Source organism: Plasmodium yoelii, assembly GCF_900002385.2.
Source record: "Plasmodium yoelii strain 17X genome assembly, chromosome: 2".
Lineage (NCBI taxonomy): Eukaryota > Apicomplexa > Aconoidasida > Haemosporida > Plasmodiidae > Plasmodium > Plasmodium yoelii.
The window spans coordinates 220,506-240,414 of NC_036174.2; the positions used below are offsets into that span (position 1 = coordinate 220,506).

At 20.8% G+C, this 19,909-nt stretch overlaps 8 protein-coding genes across 8 annotated transcripts; 6 read left to right on the forward strand and 2 right to left on the reverse strand.

Annotated features, from left to right (window-relative positions):
• Window positions 1-109: 109 nt before the first annotated feature.
• On the forward strand, window positions 110-2,095 carry PY17X_0203200 (TatD-like deoxyribonuclease, putative; the record flags this gene model as incomplete). Its single annotated transcript, XM_022957919.1, has 5 exons — window positions 110-393; window positions 484-584; window positions 676-1,510; window positions 1,708-1,773; window positions 2,053-2,095. 5 exons carry the CDS (start codon window positions 110-112, stop codon window positions 2,093-2,095), a joined length of 1,329 nt encoding a protein of 442 aa, XP_022811330.1.
• A 122-nt stretch (window positions 2,096-2,217) lies between these two features.
• Window positions 2,218-2,755, forward strand: PY17X_0203300 (conserved protein, unknown function; the record flags this gene model as incomplete). The annotated part of the gene is made up of 3 exons (XM_022957920.1): window positions 2,218-2,274; window positions 2,407-2,538; window positions 2,705-2,755. The coding sequence occupies 3 exons, from the start codon at window positions 2,218-2,220 to the stop codon at window positions 2,753-2,755; spliced, it is 240 nt and encodes a 79-aa protein (XP_022811331.1).
• Window positions 2,756-3,781: 1,026 nt separating this feature from the next.
• Window positions 3,782-6,236, reverse strand: PY17X_0203400 (eukaryotic translation initiation factor 4E, putative; the record flags this gene model as incomplete). Its single annotated transcript, XM_022957921.1, has 8 exons — window positions 3,782-4,050; window positions 4,171-4,333; window positions 4,435-4,498; window positions 4,598-4,728; window positions 4,847-4,930; window positions 5,035-5,122; window positions 5,217-5,341; window positions 5,520-6,236. The coding sequence occupies 8 exons, from the start codon at window positions 6,234-6,236 to the stop codon at window positions 3,782-3,784; spliced, it is 1,641 nt and encodes a 546-aa protein (XP_022811332.1).
• A 1,196-nt stretch (window positions 6,237-7,432) lies between these two features.
• PY17X_0203500 (conserved protein, unknown function) lies at window positions 7,433-7,783 on the forward strand (the record flags this gene model as incomplete). Its single annotated transcript, XM_723722.1, has 1 exon — window positions 7,433-7,783. One exon carries the CDS (start codon window positions 7,433-7,435, stop codon window positions 7,781-7,783), a length of 351 nt encoding a protein of 116 aa, XP_728815.1.
• Window positions 7,784-8,060: 277 nt separating this feature from the next.
• Window positions 8,061-8,870, forward strand: PY17X_0203600 (conserved Plasmodium protein, unknown function; the record flags this gene model as incomplete). The annotated part of the gene is made up of 1 exon (XM_022957923.1): window positions 8,061-8,870. One exon carries the CDS (start codon window positions 8,061-8,063, stop codon window positions 8,868-8,870), a length of 810 nt encoding a protein of 269 aa, XP_022811333.1.
• Window positions 8,871-9,597: 727 nt separating this feature from the next.
• Window positions 9,598-11,325, forward strand: PY17X_0203700 (UMP-CMP kinase; the record flags this gene model as incomplete). Its single annotated transcript, XM_720981.1, has 5 exons — window positions 9,598-9,906; window positions 10,101-10,188; window positions 10,325-10,414; window positions 10,557-10,985; window positions 11,153-11,325. The coding sequence occupies 5 exons, from the start codon at window positions 9,598-9,600 to the stop codon at window positions 11,323-11,325; spliced, it is 1,089 nt and encodes a 362-aa protein (XP_726074.1).
• A 1,193-nt stretch (window positions 11,326-12,518) lies between these two features.
• PY17X_0203800 (conserved Plasmodium protein, unknown function) lies at window positions 12,519-14,234 on the reverse strand (the record flags this gene model as incomplete). The annotated part of the gene is made up of 1 exon (XM_720982.1): window positions 12,519-14,234. The coding sequence occupies one exon, from the start codon at window positions 14,232-14,234 to the stop codon at window positions 12,519-12,521; it is 1,716 nt and encodes a 571-aa protein (XP_726075.1).
• Window positions 14,235-16,472: 2,238 nt separating this feature from the next.
• PY17X_0203900 (P-loop containing nucleoside triphosphate hydrolase, putative) lies at window positions 16,473-19,622 on the forward strand (the record flags this gene model as incomplete). The annotated part of the gene is made up of 1 exon (XM_719570.2): window positions 16,473-19,622. One exon carries the CDS (start codon window positions 16,473-16,475, stop codon window positions 19,620-19,622), a length of 3,150 nt encoding a protein of 1,049 aa, XP_724663.2.
• Between the last annotated feature and the right edge of the window lie 287 nt (window positions 19,623-19,909).

Consider the following 19,909-nt stretch of genomic DNA (forward strand, 5'->3'; position numbering starts at 1 on the left):
ATAACAATTTTAAAATAAACCCTATTAAAATATATTTTGTTTAGCATGTATTATTCTCTTTTTCTATATAGGCACAAAATAAATGTATATTATATGTAACAACAAAAATATGAAATTAATTTTTTACTCTATAAAATGTGTTATTATTTTGTGGTACATATCTGAGATTTTTATAAAAGCTAATGTTATTAAAATATTTAAAAATATAAGATACTTTATATCCGTTAAAAACAATAAAACGTTTAAAATAAAAAAAAAAATTAACTTACATAATACAAAGACTATAAAAATGAGTGAAATGGAGCATTCGTTTATCGATATAGGATCAAATTTAGCAGATAAAATGTTCGATGGAATATACAATAAGAAAAAACATGAAAATGATTTAAAATAGTAAGAAAATTTAAACACATAAATTAGACATTTGAATATATAAACGTATACATATATAATCATCTCATAAAATATGTATATATTTTTTAGTGTTTTGAATAGAGCCAAGTATAATAATGTAGAGAAAATCATAATAACATGTACATGTATCGAAGATATTGATAAATCTTTAAACATTTGCGAAACATATGGTTTGTTTTTATATTATTTATAGTAGACAATTTATTTCTTATATTTCAAATATACACATACATATATGTCATTTTTTTTTTTCTCATATAGACCCTAAAGGGGAATTTCTTTTTTTAACTGCTGGAGTTCACCCTACAAGTTCCTATGAATTCGTAGATAAAAATAAAATTGAGGAACATAATATGATAGCAAAAAATGAATTTGAAGATTTTTTAAAATATTTTAAAAATGAATCCAATAAAGAACAACAAGAAATTAATAACTTGGAATGTGACATAAAAAATCAGGATCTAAAAGTAGACAAAAATACATTAAATGGTGATTTATATATTCCTGGATTTGTATATAATGAACAAGATCAAAATTATTTAGATAAATTAAAAGAAAAAATAGAAAAACATAGCAATAGAATTGTATGTATAGGAGAAATGGGATTAGATTTTGATAGATTACATTTTTGTCCCAAATATATTCAAATTAAATATTTTATATATCAATTAAAATTAGTTCAAATGTTTAAATTGCCAATTTTTTTACATATGAGAAATTGCTCAGATACATTTTTTGAAATCTTAGAAAAATATAAACCTTTAATTGAACAAGTTGGAGGAGTTATTCACAGTTTTACAGATAAAGAAGAAATTATTCAAAAAATAACAAATTATAAAAACTTATATATAGGAATAAATGGTTGTTCTTTAAAAACAGTTGAAAATATTAATGCCGTTAAAAAAATACCAATGGATCTTTTATTATTAGAAACAGATGCTCCTTGGTGTGGTATAAAAAAAACACATGCTTCATACCATTATATTAAAGATAAATATGAAAAAAGAAATTACACAAACTTAAAGAAAATTAAAAATATACTTCAATGTGATGATACTATTATATTTAAGGATAGGAACGAGCCATATAATATTGTGTAATTTTTATTTATTTATATTAAAATATATTATACACATTTTACATCATCATCAAATATATATACATTGTTATTTCTCTATATATCTCATTGCATCTCTATTTATTTTAATTTATTTAATCTCAATCGAATTATGTTTATATATAACATATTTAAAGCCATTAATTTATTTTGAAAAAAAATTATATTTTTTGCAGAGATATAGCCGAAATAACATATAAAATAAAAGGAGAAAACATGTCATTTAATTCATTTTGCCAAAAGTAAGAAAAATAGTCTCCAATTTTTTTCTATGCGTGTATTATACATTACAATAGAATATTATTTCCATCTTTTATTAATACTATATGCAAGTTTATATTCATCATTTATGTTATTTTATATGCTATTTTATATGCTATTTTATATGCTATTTTATATGCTATTTTTTATGCTATTTTTATGCTATTTTTATGCTATTTTACTACCTATTTAATTTTAAATTAGTTGTGTATATACATATGAACACAATTCATTTATATATTTTGTTGTTTTTTGCAAAGGGTAAGATGCAATACAGTAAAACTATTTAAAAAGTTAAGGTAAATATTTTTAGCAAATCATAAATATATTAACTTATATTCCAAAAAAAAAAAAAACAATTTTGTTGACTGATATAAATAACAAAGAAATCGTACAATAAACTGTTTAAATGTATAATATATATTATGGAAAACACGAAAAAAAATGATTCAAAGGATTCAGTAAAGGCACATTTTGAAGCGGTAAAATTAAAAATATACATTTTTCACAATCCTTCCCCCTTAATTTGTAGTTTTAATATTTTCACAATACTTCCCCCTTAACTTGTAGTTTTAATATTTCATACAAACTATTTTTTTTTTTTTCAAAAATAGATTGAAGAATGTAAGGATAAAAAAGAAAAATATGTGAGATGTTTCAACAATTGGTATAGAAACAATTTCCTTAAAGGCGATTTAACACACGCTTGTGACGACTATTATGAGGATTATCAGATATGCATAATAGTAAACAAATATTATTAAAATAGAATACCCATTATATATACATGCATATGCATACATATGCATACATGTACATGTTATACAATTTGCGTGGTTTCTACACACTGTATGTACGACTCTAAACAACTATTAATGCGATTCGTATTTTATTATATTTATTTTTTTATAGAATGATTTGAATAAAAAGGGTTTAGGTCATTTGCGTGATTTGAACAAGTAAACATATCATCACGCACACATATACATGCATATATAGATATTATATAAATATATTATTATATGTACACACACAACATTGAATGTACATATAGCACATAAATAATAAAACAAACATATGGATGATAAAACAAACATATGAATGGTAAACTATTCAAATTTGTAAACATGTAAAAAAACAAATATATAAACCAAGATATGATATAATGATAATATATATATAAATGGATAAATGAATAAAAAAATAAGTATAAAAATTTTATGGAAACATATTAAAAATATACAATATATAATTTTATACACAATTTAAAAGTATAAAACACATTAAATGAACATATAAAAGACAATAAAAATATGTAAAAACGGAAATAAGGTGTAAATATATATTCCTTCACATAATTGTAAAATTATATGTAGGTTATAGATTGGATTGAAGTAATCGGATTTGTATGAGAAATTTGTATATTTATATATAGAAAGTATTTTTTATAATTTTGCCCAAATATTAATTTTTATTGAATAAACACTTGTTATATGTTAAGATGTTTTTTTAAAATATTTTTTTTAAATATTTTTTAAAAATATTTAATTTTTTATAATGCAAAAATGGTTGGAAAATTTTAAATAAAAAAAACTTCCCTCTTTTTTTCCTCGTCTCATTTTTTTTTTTTATTTGTAAATATATATTCTTTTACATAACTCAATTATAATAATTTTACTTATATTTTTTTGAACAAATATATTTTTACAAACTTCCAAATTTATGTTATTTCAAAAATTTTTAAATATAGTATATATATTACATTAAATAAATATATATACACACATATATTCACTTTTATTCTAATTTATCAAACTATAGGAAACAATCATTTTTGTTCGGTTTAAATCCGAGTTTCCTTCACAAATACATATTTATTTATATAATTCATTTTTTTATTTTTCAAAAATTAGCTAAAAGTATATTATTAAAATGTGAATATTTTAATAATATATATACATACTACTCCTTAAATTGCCTGTTAATATATCATATTTTTTTTTTCTTTTCTGTAAAGGTTATTCCATTCGTTTGGCTATTTACAAATTTATTTTCAATATATATATCAGGTGTCATAAACTTTATATTTTCACCATTAATTGGTAAATTGTAGTTGTATATATATTCTGGATAACCGTTATGATAATAATTGGGTATATTTAAAGGATAGTATAAATATGGATTATTACCCATATTATGGTTATTATATAAATAGTATAAGCTCATATCTATATTGTTTTTGTATATATTGTGATTTCCTAAAAAAGTGAAAAGAGATACAAATTAATATCTTCAAAAACGTTACCATCCTCTTTGTATACATGCACATTTTATCACATATTTATGTCTATAAAAAATTAATTAAAACATATAAATACCTAATAAATTATAAGGTGGGAAATTTATAATATGCCCATGTGGTTTTATTTTATTCAAATTTTCTCTTTTGGAGGAATATTCTGATGATTTATTTTTAATATGTTTTTTTCCCTTTTCAGTTTTATCCTTTATGTTGCCATTTTTCCTGTTAAAATATGTGTTCTTAAAAAAAAAAAAAAAAAACATATGTACATATATATACATATAAATTATGAACATGTTCATTACATTTTTTCATATATGTAATTTTTTTTTAGCTATACGGATAGTGTTTTTATAACAAAGGACACATTTAAGGGTAAATCTAGCAATTCGCTTAATCGCTTCCTATAAAATATGATAACAAAAAAAAAGTCCATAAAATATGGCATATGTGAATGTACATACATACAATTAAATATATATATTTGTTTATTTTTGAATTACGTTAAAATGTTTTTTAAATAGCTGGAATAATTTTTCATCCATATTTTGAAGAATATTTCATTTTCCCTTATACACAATTGTATACCAGAAAGATCTACTAAATTAAATTCTTCTCCGATTGATAAAAGTACCTAATAATAAATAAGTTTTATAAAAAATTTGTGAAATTTTTAAATATTTTCATTCTATTATTAATTATATATCAAGAAAAGCTTAGTTATATTATCCATTCGACTAATATATTTTTACCATCTTTTCCCATATTAAATCAGCAGTATTATTTTTGAAATTGTTTGCATCCTTTATAATACAAATAAATCCGTTAGAATATTCCTACAATTGTTAAAAACATTTTGCACACACACATATATTTATGTTAATATTTTTTTTTTTTTTTTCCTGCATGTTCAGGCATTTTTTATCTCATAAATTTTTACTTCATAGAGAGGCTTAAAACTTTGCTTGAAAAGATAAATATTGTAATACTCCTTAATAGAAGACGGAGATTTCATATACTTGTAGTTTCTGGAAAATGCGCAAAAATATATATCAATAGTTGTATTGAAATGATGTATTTTTTTTAACTTAATTTTTTTTTTTTTTTTTTTTTTTTTTTTACTTGTAAAATTTCTCTATCGTATTGAATGGCTCCAAAGTTGTCAAATTGGTCATGTACTGGTCATAAGATTTTCGATTGTCTTTGTCAAATGAAAACGCCCATGAATTTTGCAAATATTTTTCATTCTGAAAAAATAAAGAAAGAATACCACACATAAAGTTAGAATATATTATTAGATAAAGACAATCATTATTTTACATAAATACACTCAAAATTATGCACATGTATAACTTCATTTCACATTCCAATTTAATTAACTTTTTTTTATTTGCTCAAATTTAAAATTATTATTTTATAGTTTACTTTGTTCTTTGTTTTTTTATTTCCTCCCTTTTTTGAATTTATTTTATTTTTTTTCTTAGTATTAATCTCATTATTTTCCAAATTGCTTGAAATATTTTCTCCCCCGTTATTTTGCTTTTTGTTTCCATCAACATTAACATTGTTTTCGCTTTTTTTATGAATCTCATTTTTGCCCTTTTCGAGTTCATGGTTATTATTACTATTGCTATTACTTGATCCGCTAGTTTTGTCTGATTTATTGTTACTTTTTTTTTTTGAATTATCTTTATATTTTTTCTTAACTTCGGTATCGTTATATTCAATTAATTTTTCACTATTTATATAACTACTATTACTAGTGATATTAGTGCTATCAATACTAATATTGCTCATTAATGTTTCATTAATTTTATCGCTACATTGGTCTTTTCCGTTACACTTTATTTTGTTTATTTTTTTTTTATTTGACAAACTTGTATCACTTTGGCTATTTCCGCTTAAATTACACTTGTCATTACCAATATTCAAATTTTCTTGAATGCAATTATTATCTCCTTTTGTATTTTTTTTTTTATTCTTAAAAAATAATTTTGTTTTTATTCTACTATTTTTTATATCTTCATTATTTGGGGGGGTATTATTAATTTCGATGTTGCTACACAAATCGATACTTTTATTTTCATCTTTTTCAATCTTAATATAATTTATATCGTTAATACATTCCGAATTTTTCGTCATTTTTTTTAAATTCATAAATAATAGTATATAGCTAAATTGGACTAGTATATATATATATATAAGTATACATAATGTGAATTATGTATTTTTTTTTTGGGTGTATTTTAAGTAAAACTCATATACAAATAAACAACATTATATTAAGAATTTTAAAAAAATAATTTGTTAAAAGATATTTTATTTTTATTATAAAATTTTTTTTTTTTTTTGTTGGTTTTTGCTAATACAAATATAGAGTTAAAAATACGCATAAATAATAGGTGTTAATAATATAAAATATAGAATTAATTATATGTGCATATAGTAAAATGGAAATTGTTAAATGAGTATATAATAAACATATAGAGAAAGATTTGATAAATGTGTTTAAAATACGAATAAAATATAAAAGTTGTCAGTTTATTTCAAACAATATACATATAACAATCTTGTTTCATTTCGTGTGAACAAATTAAATAAATATATATATATGAATTTTTCTTATATAAATATTATGTAGAAATTGTATTGCTTATATGTGTAATGTAAAAACTGTATTTTACCATATTTTAATAAACATTTAATTTAAAAGATTTCCAAATACAAATAACGAAATAATATACATAATAATGGTTGAATGGAAATAAAAAATCCAAAACAAAAAATATATTTTTTTTTAATATATAGAAAAATAATATTTATATAAAATAAGCATATATACTATATTTTTTAAATACCATAGGCATTATTATATATACATTTTTTTTACTATATATCAATGACATAGTATATTAAGTGAAAGAAAAAAAAAAAAAAAAAAAAATGCTTGAAATAAAAATTTATTTATGCACTTTATATAAATTTTCCTTTTTTATTGAAAAAATGTATAATAAGAAATATTATATAAGTAATAATAAAATAAAGAATAATAGAGACGTTCTTAATATCCTAGCAATTATTTAACTATTATCCACTTTTATAATTTTATTTAATTTTACCAAACTATTATTTATGCATTAAAACAATAAAATTACAAAATGGATGTTGCATAATAACATTAAACAAATTATAAATTTATTTGTATTGAATTGTTAAATATATACTGATAACACATATAATAATACACGAAATAAAAAGTGTACATATAATATATGTGAAAAAAAAAAAAAAAAATTTAATAATATGTATACGATGATATATAATTATTTAAATGCAAAATGCTTTTTAAAGGGAATAAAACACTGAATGATTTCCCTTATCATATGTGTTGGTTTGGTTTGAAACCAGACTTAAAAAATTTAACTAATAGCAATTTTAACTTTAGTTGCTTAGAGGAAATATATTTATTTCGTTTTTCAAATATTAACAGTTTTAATTTATTAAATTTAAATCATTCAAGTAATAATTATGTAAATGTATGGTTTGACAATTTGGATAATCTCATTAAATGCTTTAAAATTAAATATTCTTCAAATAAATCTAAAATTTATTTATATCAACAATACTTTGATAAAAAATACCCAATTAATGATGTTTTCACGTACAAAAATCCTCAACAATTTTATTAACATTTTTATATAAACCTAGTTTGTACATGCATAATTCTATATTTTTTTTTTTCATAGCTAGCTATTTTAACATTTTTTTTTTGGTGATAAAAATAAACACACACATGTTTCTATACCTTTACATGGTCTGAGTTACACCTATTCAATTTTTTAAAGCTACACATTTATATATATATTTTCTTATTGTACTATTCTCCTATTTTCCTATCCTATTGCTTATTATTTTATTTTTGTTGTAACATTTTTAACATGCCCAAGTAAGGTAATATGGATCAAAATGTATGAACAAATCAAGTTATTGGATGTACAGGAATTAAAACTTCTTTTAATAGAAGAATACAATGAATATATCAAGTTAGTTAAAACTGTGGAATTATATCACCAAAAAATGCAATTAAATTGGTTCAAATTTCATTTATTTTATGAACAAACTGAAAATAATATTCAGAAATATTATTCAATAAATAAAAAAAACAAAAATCAAGTTAATAATAAAACAAATAACATGAACAGCCATCTATTTAATCCTAGCCATGAAGCCATTCCCATTTGTAAAGGAAAAAAAAAAAAAAAAAAAAAACAATCAGAAGGTTATTCAAACTATAAAAGTATTGAAGAAGACTTAAAATTTATTTATAAACAAGGAAAAAATAATGAATGTTATTATTTCAAGGCATATAATAATGATAAGCCACGTTCTCTCATTTTACATTTTTTAAGGGATGTCCCTAATTCTGTTGAATTATATATAAACATTAAAATAAAAAATTTGAATAAATTAAAAAATGGTGTACTAACCAAATTAAATAATTTTTGTAAAATACAAATAAATAAAATTTATTTTCTTATAATATTATGTGAAATCAAATTAAATAATTCACATTTATGCCAAAAAACGGAAACACACAATAAAACTATTATGCATAAAAATATAAAAAATATAGTTATTCTTTGTAAAAAAATTATACATGAAGTTACGAAAAATATGGTTCCTTTCTTTTTTTTATTTAATTTATTTTCAACACCTGATTATTTTGAATATAACTTTGATTATTTCAATAATTTAATTCAAATGTTGGGCGTGTAACAAACTGGAAGCACACACGGGATTGGCTATTGAATAAGCGTATATATCATAGTACTACAATTATATATATATTTTTTTTTTTTTTATTTATTTATTTTATGTCTATTTTAACGATTTTTGTGTTGATTGCTCTGGATTTTGACAAAGATCACGATTATATAAAATAATACCTATAAAATTAAATATTCTAAAATTAAAATGATATATACATATATATTTTTTTTTATATTTTTTTAATATATCCTTTATTTTCGTTTTACTATTTATTGTTATTTTTTAGTTTATATTATTATTTATTTTGCTTTTACATTTTTCTTCTACATTTTTCTTCTACATTTTTCTTCTACATTTTTTTTCTGCATTTTTTTTCAAATATTTGTATACAAAATTTTCCTTCGTGAATTTAACCCCCTTTCGGAAGTGTTTATATATTCTATATAATTTTTTTTTTTTTTTTTTTTTTTTTTAAATATGTTCGCTTCGTTATTTATAATGTAAACATTTTTTTTTTGTTTATAAAAAACATAAGAAATATTATCTGTAACTATATTTATGTTTTTATATATTTCTATTTCTATTATACTATATTTATAACATTTTTAAAATAACATCTTTTAAGTAGAAAGATGAAAAAATAAAGAAAACATATGATGTTTTTTATTTTTTTTTTATTTTTGTTGTTTAACATTGAAACGAAAAAAATATGTATCACTATTTATAAAACTATATGAATATAAAGAAAATATTCATAAAAATTTTTTTTATGGCAACAGTAATTTTTTCGCATTTTATAACTCAAAATATATGTTACTCAAATAAAAAAAAACATATTTTTTTTCTAAATAGAACAAATGTTTATAATAATAATAATTTAGTGTACACTTTAAAAAATACACATTGGAAAAATAATATAAGGAGGGCTAAAATTTTCAATAAGCTTTTCTTTGAAAACAATTTATTTTACATCAACAAAAGTATAGAACAAAAATTTTTTGCAAATAACATTTTTAAAATGGATATGCATCAGCCTTTTGTGGTAAGCATCGATAATATTTCCCAAAAAATAAATGAAATGGACCAATTATGTTCTCATTCGCCTTCTTCTTACCATTTTATACTACCATTTTATACTACCATTTTATACTACCATTTTATACTACCATTTTTTACTACCATTTTATACTACCATTTTATATTATATCTTTTTTTTTCCCCTTCTCATTTGCGAAGATCTTTATGCTTGGAGGCCCCGGTAGCGGGAAAGGGACACAATGCAAACTGATTCAAGAAAACTTCGATTTTGTTCACATCAGTGCAGGTTATTTATAGTCACTATATTTCATATAATTTTTACACATATAGCCACATATTACGATATCGCTTATTTTTTTATTATTTTATTATTTTATTATTTTATTATTTTATTATTTTATTATTTTTTTTTTTTTTTTTAGGGGATTGTCTACGAGAATATTTAATAAAATGCGAAAAAAATGAAGCAGATTCAAAATACAAAGAAATTGTAGAAGATTCTATAAACAATGGTTATTGAAATAAAATATAATTCATTTTTTTTTTTTTTTATGTGCATAATTGTTATAATTTCCTTTATATGTATAAAATGTTGTCAATAGCATACATTCAAAATTAAAAAAAAAATATATATTCTACATTTTGGTGTTTTAGGAAAAATAGCACCTGCGGAAATAACTATAGAATTAATGAAACATAAAATGGAAGACGAAATTAATAGAATCAGAAAAAATGAAGAAAAATATGATAATGAAGATGTAGAAAAATTAAATAGTTTCTCATTTAACTCATTAGATGATAAAATAAATTTAGAAAATACTAATATTAATGAAAATAGTAATAAATTAAAATATGAAAATAATATATATGAAAATAATTATGTATTGGATATATTAAAAAAAAATAAAATATTAAAAAAAGCAAAATATAAATTTATAATTGATGGATTTCCAAGAAATTACAATAATCTTAATGGCTGGATAAATATTATTAAAAATTATGCATATGTTCATTTATGTATATTTCTTTATTGTGATGAAGATCATATGATTAAAAGATGTATAAATCGTGGACTAATTAGTGGTATCTTATTCTATATAAAAATATTCTTATATTTTTAAATTTATTTCTGAATATGTCTGCATCTACCTTGTTTTTATCACCCCACAATGCATGCACAGTACATATATTCCCAATACATGCACAGTACACAGATGCATCTATTTTTCTTTCCCTTTTAAACTTCTCAGGAAGAGTAGATGACAATATAAATACACTCAAGAAAAGATTTGAAACACACAATAAAGGATGTATTCCTATAATAAACTTATTTTTAAGTGAAAACAAATGCATTTTTATTAATGCAAATAAAACTATTGAAGGTGTGTGGAACGATATGAAATATGTTTTTGAAAATATGTAAAAATAGCAAACATGAATTAAATACACTCATTTTTACCAATCACAAATATGTGATACCATTTATGAAACACACCTTTTTATTTATTATATGATATATTTTTACTGTCTTTAATTTTTATTATTTTTATTATTATTTATACCCCAATTACCACCTATTATAATCGTGTTTTTAAAACTGATTTTATATTTTAAGAATTTGTTCACATAAATTTATTCCTTTTTTTGTGTGTATATATATATATGTATATATACATATGTCTTACTTGATTAAACATATACATATGTTCATTATATAATTGTTTATAAATATTTTTTACTTTTTTAATAACAAATTATAATATTAAGTTTTTTTTTTTTTTTGCTTTATTTAATAATATATGCATAAGAAATATATATAAAAGAAATTCGGGAATACACATGTAAAGAAAATAATAAGACATAATGTTGTGAAAAAAAAAAGAAAAAAAAATACGGAAAAATTATTTGCATTTTTAAAACTGGAAAAATAAATGATCATATATATTCCTCTCCTCCTTTTATAATTTTTTTTTGTCAAACTTCTAAAAAAGGAAATACTAATGGACGTAAAAATTATTACTCCACCATTAAATGTTACGCACACAAATAAAAACAACTGAAATTATGAAACAAGAAAAAAAATTATATAAAACAACTTTTTACATCCACATATGTATACTCAAACATATGTTCATAATTGTTTCATATAAAATAAATGTTATGAATACAAAAGATCAAGGTAAATGATAAATTGAATTTTATATATAGAGGGGAGAGAACAGAAAAAGTTTCATACATGTAAAACTGTATTATTATAACTACATTATTTCTTACAATGTAATAATACTTTCCTTCATTCTCCAGAATGAGGATATATATAAATTACTAGCCAAATAATTAAAATTTCTGCGAATTTTTTTTTCAAAATTTTTATGATTTGTTCATATTTTCTTTCCATTTTGTATGACCTGTTCATATATTTTTCTTTCCATTTTGTATGACTTGTTCATATTTTTTCTTTCCATTTTGTATGTCTTGTTCATATTTTTTCTTTCCATTTTTATGACTTGTTCATATTTTTCTTCCCATTTTGCATGATTCGTTCATATTTTTTCTTCCCATTTTTTCTTTCCATTTTTTCTTCCCATTTTTTTCAAATTTACACACATTTTCATCTCAACGATTCATGGAAAACGCCTGCTCATAAAACTTTTGCCCAGCCTTGTTTGTCTCTCGCCAGTGATATAAAAAATTTTTAAAAAGTTCCGTTCGTTGGTCATGATTTAAATTCAAATAGTTATCAACCTGCTCATTTATTTCTTCATCGGAATTAATTATAAACGGATTATTTTCCTGATTAGTTATATTTGATTGATTAAAAAGGCTAGTCCTATTTTTTAGTCCATTCTCTAATTCATCAATTTTACAATGTAATAATGTTTTATCACTCAATAAAACATTTTTTTCATTTTCGATTTTAGAATTTTCTAATCTTAATACATCAATTTGATTAACTAAAGAAATATTTTCATTATTTAACACTTCGATCTGTTTTCTCAAATCATTTATTTCTTTATTAAGTTCAAATTCATTTTGTGCAATTTTTCGTAATTGCTGATTTTCATTAATTACTTTATTCATTTCCATTTCTAAATCATTGTTTAAATCTACTAATGTTTGGACATTTTTATTTAAATTAGTTATTGTTCCCTCTGAGCAATTTTTAACTCTATTAAATTTCTCATCATAAGTATTTATAATATTTCTTAATTCTTCGATTTTTATATGACTATTTTTTTCCCTTTTTAAAGTTTCTTTTAATAATTCTGAAACTTTATTATAACTAATTCGAATCTTGTTTATTTCTTCAGTACTTTTTTTTCGGCTTCTTTTTAAACACTCACAATAACTTAATAATTCTTGAAATAAATAAACTATATCTTTTTTGTTTTCTGTGTAATATTTGGAAGAAATATTTAAATATTCTAAATTATTTTCGCTATTTACATGACCATTCATATTATTATTTATTATCCCATTTTTTGGAAAAAAATTCATATTAATTATACTTGATTGGCTTAAAGTATTATTACCAACCACCCCATTTTCGTTTCCCTCTACACTTACACGATTCTCACTTCCCAACGATTTATTAACAACATTGTTTATATGACTGTTAACATTATTAACGCTACTAATATTGTTATTGCTACTAATATTGTTATTGCTACTAATATTGTTATTGCTACTAATATTGTTATTGCTACTAATATTGTTATTATTACTATTATTATTATTATTATTGCAAGATTCGCTAGCACATGTACTACTTCTTGTTTGATTACTGTTGGCCTTATTTGTTAATCCATAACTTAGCCCATCAAACAATCCTCTGTTTGCTACTCCATTATATATATCATTTCCCACTCTACTATTTAATCGAGTTACATCATAATTATCTGAATTATTGTTTTTCATTTGGATAGAATTATAATCATTATTCATAGGGCTAGCCATACAATTTGAATTTACAATACTAATATGTTTGCTATTATTATTATTATTCCCAGTATTGTCATTATTATTATTATTATTATTATTACTAATTCGTGGTGATTTGGTATTAAATGTGAGGATAGTATCTTTTCCTTTTTTCAATGTATTTGTAATAAAATTATCATCTTTTCGTATATTATCATCATCATACCAATTCGTGTGACTATTTATATTATTATTTAAATTTTCATCTTCATTTATATTTTGTATCAGTTTATTTTCAATATCCTTTTTTTCATTATTTATATTTGTTCCACTTTTTTTGGGCGCAAAAAGTATAGCTTGTTTCATATGAATATAATTTTTTTTAATGCTACTATTATTATATACGTTCATATTATTATAACTATTACTATTTTTGTACTTTTACAATTTGGTAATACTTTTCGTTGTACCACTCCAGTTTTCAAATGAGTCTTTCATGAGTAATGAACTAAAAGTTATTAAATTATATTCTTCTTTATTTATCACATGTACATGTATATAATTTTTTTTTTTTTTTTTTTCATTTCCTTTTATTTTATTAATTTATTTATTTATTTATTGTTTTATCTTATTAATGTGTATTCCTCAATATATATATATTTTTTTATCATATACATTATATTTATAATTTTTTAATTATTTGTACATTGAATTTTTTTTTTTATCTTTTTATTTCCATCAGACCTTTAATTAGCCACTCTTTATTTTGTATATATATATTTTTTTTTTTCTTAACATTTAAAAATATATGCTTTAAAAAATATGAACATGTTAATATATTATCTTATATTTTATTATAATTTTTTTTTTTTTTCAAAAGTTGCAATAAATCGTATGGACATGTATATGTAGAGATATATCTCTATCGAATTAGTAACAATATATATATATAAATTTTTTTTAACAAATTTATATTATTAGTTATTTTATTATAAGCATATATAATTGTCTATGAATCGTTAACGTATAATCAGACATGTTAATAAGCATTTTAAATAACTAAAAAAATCAAATAAACATTTATAATATTACATTTTTTTACACTTTAAATGTGTGTGTGAGGAGGAAGTGAACAAATATAATTATATTGATGAAATAAAATAAAAAAAAGAAAAAAAAAGAAAAAAAAAGAAAAAAAAGAAAAAAAAAAATTAATTACAAATTATTTCGTCAGTTTATTTATTATTATTACTACCATTATTATCACTACCATTATTATTACTATCATTATTATCATACCCTTTTTAACCTAACAATGTTCAAAATCATATTCCTAAGTATTATGCCAGCATGTAGTATTGACCTTTCTCACTACAAGTGTGTGTATACTTCCCAATTAAATTTCAACAAAACATTTATTATCATTATTTTTACCTTACCAGCTAGCTATTTTTCGAAAAAAAAAATTATACTAAGCTAGAAAGTACATAAAAAAAGGGGAAATGAAATACCTTGGTACTTATAATCTTATCTTTTTATTTAATTTAAAAAATGTATATAGCGGAATAAAGAACAACACTTTTTAGTTATTACACATATTATGCCCATAGAACGATCACTGTATTTTTATAGCTTTTTTATAATTCAAAGGGATAATAAAAATTTATATACATATACATGTATCCATTTTTTTTTTCTCGGTTTAAAACACTTGCTCTTAAATTATTTAAACGCTTTTCACATTATTATGTTTTTTTTTTTTTTTTTTTTTTTTTTAATTTTATAAAAAAGAATGGGAGCTTATTTTTACTATGATTTCATGTTATTTTGCTACACATATAAACACCCTTTTCCTTATGCACATATTTATAAAAAAAAAAAAAAAAATTAAAACTTCAACACATTTAATTTCCTTTTTTTTAATTGCCCATTTTCCTCTCTCTCTATTATGTATAAGACAAAAAAAAAATAAACTAGATGAAGCCATATTTAACATTACATATTTATGAATAAAATCATTTTAATAAAAGAAATAATAATAAATAAAAATGAAGAAAAAAAACAAATATCATAATTAAGTACCTTAAAAACAAAAATGTAAATAGCATGATTAATAAAAAATAAAGAAATATTTTTTTTTTTTTTCCCACGCCCTCCCATTTTTTCGGTATATGCATATAAATAGCTTCAAAAAAAACCCACTAAAAAAATTGTAAAAAGGTCACAAAAATACACACTTTCATCGAAATTATTAATAAAGGGAAGTTAAGAGAAAGTATTCGAAGTAATATTATATATTTTATATTATTTATTATTGTTTGAAATTTTTTTTTTTGTATCTCAAATTATTATGCATTTTTTTTTTTTTATTTCATTTCTCTTTTTCATAATACTGTATAGCCCCTTTCCAGCTAGCTAAAATATTCAAGAAATTAAAAATTAGGGGTATTTAAAAAAAAAAATGTATGTGTGTATATATAAAAGGGTCAATGAGATGAATATTTATTTGCACACATAATTAAGCAAGAAATTATTTCAATGCAAAACTTATTATGTATAAGTATTTCCACTTTTATTCTATACAGCCACCTATAAAAAGTATTCGAATTAGGCTCTTCACTTATTCCATTCTTTCTTTTGGTTTTAAAAATGGAGTTCAATTTAGACGGTTTTAACGATTTCGACAAGTTAGATAATATTTTAATAAATGAAATAGAGAAAGAAAAAAAACAAAATGTTGGAGACAAGCGTAAATTTGACATATATGATGATTATCAAGAGTTACTAAATACTAAAATCCAAAAAAAAAAAAATAAAAAAAAAGAGACTGTAAATAATAATTATGACCATGTCAGCAATATTTATGAACAAGGTCAGGAAAATATACAAACAAATGATAATTATCATATATTATTTAATCGAGAATTTCACAACCATTACATATTTAATGATTATAAATACTTAAAAGAATATGTGTATAAAAATAATTTAATGAGTGATGATATATATTTTAAAAGAGATGAAATTATAATGAAAAATAAAATTGATTCACAAAAAATGTTTCAAACTAATGAAGATTTAACCGATTTTATAAAAATTTATGATGTTAATAATAATTATCCACCAATTTATTTAAATTTATTTAAAAAATCAGATAAAAATACCACTTCTCAATCGTCATACAATTATCAATTTAAGACTCATGATGAAGAACACAATTTATCTACATGTACAAAATCAAAAAAAAGAAATTTTAGAGATATGTTAGAAAGAGTGTTAAACGAAATAAAACAAGAAAATATAGATAAAGAAAACAAAAAAAAATATGAATATACATCTACAAATAATTTGATGTCTAAACAAAATGATGAATCTAATATGTCTTGTCAAAAAATGATTACTGAAAATATTAATTTTGTAGAAAAATATAGAGGCAAATATTTTTCAGAACTTTTAACAGATGAAACTATAAATAGAGAAGTTCTTTTATGGATCAAACAATGGAATGATTTAATAAAAAAAGAAAAAGAAATTATGTACAAAAATAATGAAGAAGAAAAAAAAGAATATTTAAAAAAATTTAATGATTTTCCAAAAATATTATTATTAGGTGGTTCAGCAGGAAAAGGAAAAACTACTTTAGCGTATGTAATTGCTAATCATTTCAAATTTAATGTTATTGAAATAAATGGTAGTGATGATAGAAACAAAGAAACTTTGATTCCATTTATAGAATCTATTGTTTGTAATAACTCAATCGGATCAAAACCTAATATTTGTATAATTGATGAAATTGATGGCTTATCTAGTACATATCAAAATATTGAAGCTATTATGAATTTTTTAAATAAAAAAGATAAAAAAAATATGAGCATAATAAAAAGGCCAATCATATGTATATGTAATGATATATATCATAAAACTTTAAAAGAGTTAAGAAAAATTTCAAAAGTTGTTTTAGTTGAAAATGTTAATATACAAATGTTAAAAGGACGAATCAATTATATATGTGATAAGGAAAATATTAAAATAAGTAATGAAGCCATAAATAAGTTAATAGACATTTATAAATCAGATGTTAGAGCAATTCTGAACACGATTTATTTTCTGTCTATAGGATGCCGATCATTAAATGGTGATGGTGATGGTAATGGTAATGGTAATGGAAATGGTAATGGAAATGGTAATGGAAATAATAACAAAACGATAATCAGTTTGGATACTCTTAACTCATATTTATTTCACAAAGATGCAAACAACAATTATGTTGAATTGCTAAATATTATATATGTCAAAAATAAAAATAAAAAATTAATAAAAAAGTTGTTGTTAGAATGTTATAATTTTTTTCACATAAGTTTAGGAACAGAATATAATTATCTACAATCTTATTATTATATATATGACAATTTATTAAATATTCCTTTTAATGATTTTGAATTTTCTAAACTTGGATATGGATTAGATTTTTTATCATTTTGTGATCATTTAGAATATAAACAAAAACAAATATTAAATTATTCTTTACAAAAAATGTTATTTTTATCTGTTTATTTATTTATAATTATTATAAATTTAAACACTAATTCACATGTACAATATATATTAATGAATAACAGTACAAGTAATCATTTTAGAAAAAAACAAATTGATTTAAAAAATATTAAAAATAATTTTATTAATGATAAATTTGCAGTTATCACATATAAATATATATATTCAAAATATTTTTATTCAGAAATTTTGAATTATATATTTGCCTTTTTTTATTCAAATGAATTTTTTTTTAAAAATGTTCATTTATGGGGGAAACAAAATTATTATAAAGATATAGATTTTCCTAAATATATTTTAGTACCATATGAATATAAAAATGTTAGCAAATTTAAATTATTTTCTTTGAAGCTTTTATTTTTTATGACAATCTTTAACATATCATTTACAAGTATCTTTTCTTCATTATCTCTAACACAATCAGAATCCACGAACCCAACGAAATCGGTTACACACACTGACCCTAAATCTGTGACTAACAAAAATAATAATATCAATTCTTTGAATAATACCAATTCTTTGAATAATAACATGACCAAGGCATACATATTTGACCCATTTGTTGATGATTTGTTAATATATGCTCAAAAAAAAAACAACATTTTTTCTTCTTATTCATATAACCAAAATAAGCAAATAAACAATTATATGACAAACACAACATCTTTTAATTTCAAAACTTTGCCAAATATTCTAAATAATGATATATGTGAAGCTTTGAACGATTTAAAAAATTGGATAAATAACATATCTCCAAAATATAACAAAAAAAATAAAGAGAAACATCTAAATCAGATGCAAATTGTTAAATCATCTTATAACCATAAAAATACAAAAAAATCAACATTTGATGTTACATATGCTTCTAATTTCGAACTATCACTAACAGATATGATTCTAATTGCATATCAAGATGGATATCAACATTCATATAAACATTATTTTTTAAACCAACAAAATGAAACTAATTATGTTGAAAATAAACAAAAAAATCAAACCTCAAATATAACATTAGATCATATTATACCTCAAACTAAAATACTAACAAATAAAAACAATTCAATATTTACTATTTCAGATTTAATTGCTCAAGAAAAATCTTATATGAAAAAATATATAAATAATGATAAAAATATTTATTTTTCAGGAAAATATATCAAGACATCAGGTTATTATAAAAATGTGGAAGAACGATGTAATGCCGTTTTACAACCATTAAACTTTTATATTATGGAAAATAAATAACTCATTATTGTTTTATATTTTATATTTTTTTTTATTATTTTATCATTTTTTTTAATAATTGTTAAATTATACAATATGTTATCATTTTAAAACAACAAATCGCTCTGTATACAAGTATCACCCTTTATTTGAACTGAAAAATATGTTAATATATTTACATTTCATATTATTATACATCTGTATATTACAAACTAATATCTATACTCTTTCCATTTCTTTTCCATAAATATATCTTACTATTTTCCATTATGTTATTTTATATTTTGCCAAAAATTTTATTTATGATA